General features: G+C 35.8%; 1 protein-coding gene across 1 annotated transcript; it reads left to right on the top strand.

The window, feature by feature from the left end:
- Window positions 1-856: 856 nt before the first annotated feature.
- On the top strand, window positions 857-2,728 carry LOC138868472 (putative F-box/FBD/LRR-repeat protein At4g13965). The gene is made up of 4 exons (XM_070146027.1): window positions 857-1,065; window positions 1,368-1,765; window positions 1,853-1,933; window positions 2,688-2,728. Exons 1-4 carry the CDS (start codon window positions 857-859, stop codon window positions 2,726-2,728), a joined length of 729 nt encoding a protein of 242 aa, XP_070002128.1.
- The last annotated feature ends 1,206 nt before the right edge of the window (window positions 2,729-3,934 follow it).

Genomic DNA, 3,934 nt, shown 5'->3' with positions numbered 1-3,934 from the left:
AACTTAAATAACCACATATCTCTGCCATCTTCTTGAACTCAGCAATATTCAATTATATGGTATTTACATAATCAATGTAATCTATGTTTCCTCCAACATAGTGCTTCTCTAGTATACGCTATCGAATCTGAAATTACAAATAGTAAACTTTATAAAGTATTGTTGTAGACAAGAATAATACAAAATAGTTGTTTGTCGAAAACGAACCAGCAGAATTGACAATTGAAAAGTTCTTTTGGCAAGAGTAGAGAAATACAAATAGGTTTAACAAAATCAAGATGAGAAACGTAATGCTCATACCGTAACAACAAAATTGTTCAATATGAAAATCGAGAGGAAATTCTCACCATAAAAATGAGGTGATTCTCTTCCAGTGTTACGCCTTAAGAGCATTGTTACTTCCTAATAATTGATTTGCTACAGATGCGATTAGAGGTAGGTATGATTTGCGGTCGGGGTTTTGGCTCCAACACGGCTTGGTTCGCAAGAAAGGAAGACGGAGAGACAAAGTACCTATTCATTTGGAGGGAAAATAAATCATGTGACATGCACGTAAGGTGAGTCCCATTAAAAAAACTAACTGTGTTTAGGGTTATGATTAAAAGTGCACCACTTTATTAAAGAAAAAGGACTATTAGTGCACCATGTTAAAGAATATGTACTATTTTAAGTCTAAAGCTAAAGATGATGTATAATTTTGGGCTTTTTCTCGATCTTTCACTAACCGTAAGTACTACTACAATATGCCATAAGTGTAAATAAATTCAACATAAGTAATAAGGGTATTTTCCTTACCGTAGTTCTCTCAAGCGGCAGCATATATCCTAAGGTTATGAATATCACCATTGACGGGAATATGGAGGCTCCAGACTTGATTAGCAGTCTTCCTGATAAAGTGTTATGTTCAATAATCTCTTTTCTTCCGACTAAAGAAGCCATAGCAACCAGCGTATATTCAAAACGCTGGAGATTCCTATGGAAGTCCTTATCTCGCCTTTCTTTTGATCTATCAGTCGTTGTTGATGATGATGGTGATGATGATGAATTTGAAAATCATTGGCGAAGGTATCAATTCATGACTAAACGTACTAAAAAAAAAAAAAACCATTGGACAAGTTTCTCTCATCACATACCGGCAATATTGAATTTTTTCACTTGAATCACCTCCCATATATAAATTGGGGCTATTACATGCGACGATTGATTGAACATTTAAAAGATGAAAAGAGACTCCGAGCGATTTCGCTTTCTTGTGATAAAGACAATACATCGGATTATGAATATGAGAAAAAAATGGGTTACATGTACTTATGGCGATTCGGGAACGCTTGTTCTAATATGTTACCAAAGAGCATATTCCATGGAAGATTTCTTCGATTAGTGGAATTAAATGAATATGTATTAAGAGATGCTTCGCCCTTTAAAGGTTGTGTAAATATTAGAACCTTAAAATTCACGGCGTGCATTGTTAGTAAAGAAACCCTAATTGACACCCTTGGTAATTGTGAGTTCTTGAAGAATCTTGGCCTTCGTGGTTATAACAAGTCGTTGAAGAATCTGAGCATTCAACACAAGGAACATAAGTTATTAGAGATTCATTATATGAGTGTAGGGAAATTTTATCTACTTTGTGAAAACCTAACTAAGATGGTGTTCAAAGACTTCTCATATTCATCCAAAGATACTCATTGTCCAAAACTTCAAGTCTTAAAGACAAACAACCCCAAGTTGCTGGATCAGTGGTGCACTAGTAGTACATTTAAGGGTAAGTTATTTTCTCTTTAATTTGTTATGTATCTATCCAAGGGGAGCCTTGGCGGCATAACTAGTAAAGTTGTTGCTATGTGATCAGGAGGCCACGGGTTTGAGCCGTGGAAACAGCCTCCTGCAGGAATGCACATTAAGGCTGCGTACGATAGACTCTTGTGGTCTTGTTCTTCCTCGGACCCTGCGCATAACGGTGTACCAGGCTGCCCTTTTTTTGTTATGTATCTATCATTTGATGAATTTTTAACGTGCTCCGTCTTTTCCAATGTATTCTAGTTGCAATTACTTCGATTGGTTTTTCTATAAGAATATATGTATCAAAGAGTTTAAATAACTTATTTTTCATGGAAATTCTTATAACAGTTGTGTCTGGACTAACTTGAGTATGCCTTCCACCAGCAAAGCCGCCAATAACTCTACCAACCAAGGCTTAGGTAGATGAAGTTCATAAATCTTCATGTGTATGTGAAGTTATTCCATATTGCTAGACAATAAACTTGTTCTTCATTAGTTGTGTTTGAGTTTTTAACATGGATTTATATTGCCTTGCACCACTTCACTTATATTCTTTTTTCATTTTTCTGTCTCCTCCTTGATTTGTTACCTTTAATTTAGTGAATCTTTCTTTTATGGTAATTAACCCTCCCTGCAGATACATCTCTGTTATTTAGCTGGTATTTGAATGTTATGGAGTATGTCACGCTCCGCGCTCTCATATCATGTAGCAATGTTATATTTCAGACACGAGCACTTATCCCGTATAATGACGGTATAAATTTTATATCAAATCTTGATATTTCTATCCCATATATGATGTGAAATTACGAAATAGTGTAATTGATCTTTTGGCAAAGCATGGTCCTAAGATGCATAAAAGTACTAGTATATTACAACTGACAGTTCCTTATTCTCTGTCTTAGATTTACTGGAGGCAGACAATGCTGCCCATAGCAAAATATAAAAGAAAGCTAAGTGACCTTTTGAGTCATATAGCAAAAGATAACTGACTTTTCTGATTAAAAAAATGTGAAGTTGTTTACTTATTTTCTCAGTGACCATTTAAACAATAAACTCGAGTGTTCCTACTTTACATTAATTAGTTGTGTTATTTCTGCCAGCTGATCAGGGCTGGTTGTTTAATTCCTACCTCACATTAATTAGTTGGCATGTTATTATCAATTGGCATGTCATTAATAAGCTTGAAAGGAGGAAGAAAGCAAGATAGCTACAATACAAACACAAATTAAATGGGATACAAGAAAGTCAAACATCACATGGAAGACCAGGAAAAATAGAAAATTGAGAGCATAAGGTATAAATAATCTTCTTTTTTTTTTAAATACAATAACCTGTTTCGTGATCACATCTCTTGAAATGCTATCACACCTCATATTGGTCGCGATCACATACCAAGTATATTCTCCTTAACTCTTTGAGATACGATCGCACTTTTTGGAGGTTGTGATCGCATCTATATATATTTTGATGTATTTATTTTAGTGTTTGAAATTTCAGTCTCGAGATAAACTCTTACTCATTCCATTCACAATCTCGCTCCATCTCTAGTTCGAGCCTTCTTTTCAGTTGTCCTCCACAGCAGTCCATAACGATGGACTCGTCGATCTATGTGTCGAATTAGATCTCCTAAAGAGGGGGTCTGAAGAATATATTAGAAAGATCGTCTGTTAACTAGCAAAATCAGAGGAAACGAAGCTTCCATCAATGGAAGCCAGGGTTCGAGAAAGTTCTTCTGAGAGAGAACTTTTATTAACAGAAGATGCGAAAAATGAAAAAATATGTCGGGGTCCTTACAAATTCAGTCCAACAAGTCAAAAATAATAAAGAGTTAACTGAGCTAACTAAAACAAAGCTATATACATAAATACACATTTGGGTCTATCAGTATTATTCTTTCAGCTTTGGGCCTGAAGCCAAATATGCAGATAGTCCAACACCCCCATTCAAGTTGAAGGGGGATAGCACTTTCAACTTGTCCAGGAATGAATGATGGAGAGCACCGGGAAGAGGCTTTGTAAGCACATCAGCAAGTTGTTGAGCAGTTGGAACATGGTGAAGTTGAATAAATCCCTCAAGCAGCTTGGTCCGAATAAAATGACAATCCACCTCGATGTGCTTAGTAGGCTCGTGAAAGACCGGATTCTTAGCA

The sequence above is a fragment of the Nicotiana sylvestris genome, chromosome 5, assembly GCF_000393655.2.
Source record: "Nicotiana sylvestris chromosome 5, ASM39365v2, whole genome shotgun sequence".
Classification (NCBI taxonomy): Eukaryota; Viridiplantae; Streptophyta; class Magnoliopsida; order Solanales; family Solanaceae; genus Nicotiana; species Nicotiana sylvestris.
The sequence above is the reverse complement of the archived record's forward strand: the minus strand, read 5'-3'. Positions and strand labels throughout refer to the sequence as shown.

Excerpts from the sequence above, each read along its gene's own strand:
- LOC138868472 (XM_070146027.1), top strand. The coding sequence starts at position 857 with ATGGAGGCTCCAGACTTGATTAGCAGTCTTCCTGATAAAGTGTTATGT. Across the intron at positions 1,066-1,367 it reads TTTGAAAATCATTGGCGAAG|ATTTCTTCGATTAGTGGAAT; the intron begins GTATCAATTCAT and ends ATTCCATGGAAG. Across the intron at positions 1,766-1,852 it reads CACTAGTAGTACATTTAAGG|GAGGCCACGGGTTTGAGCCG; the intron begins GTAAGTTATTTT and ends CTATGTGATCAG.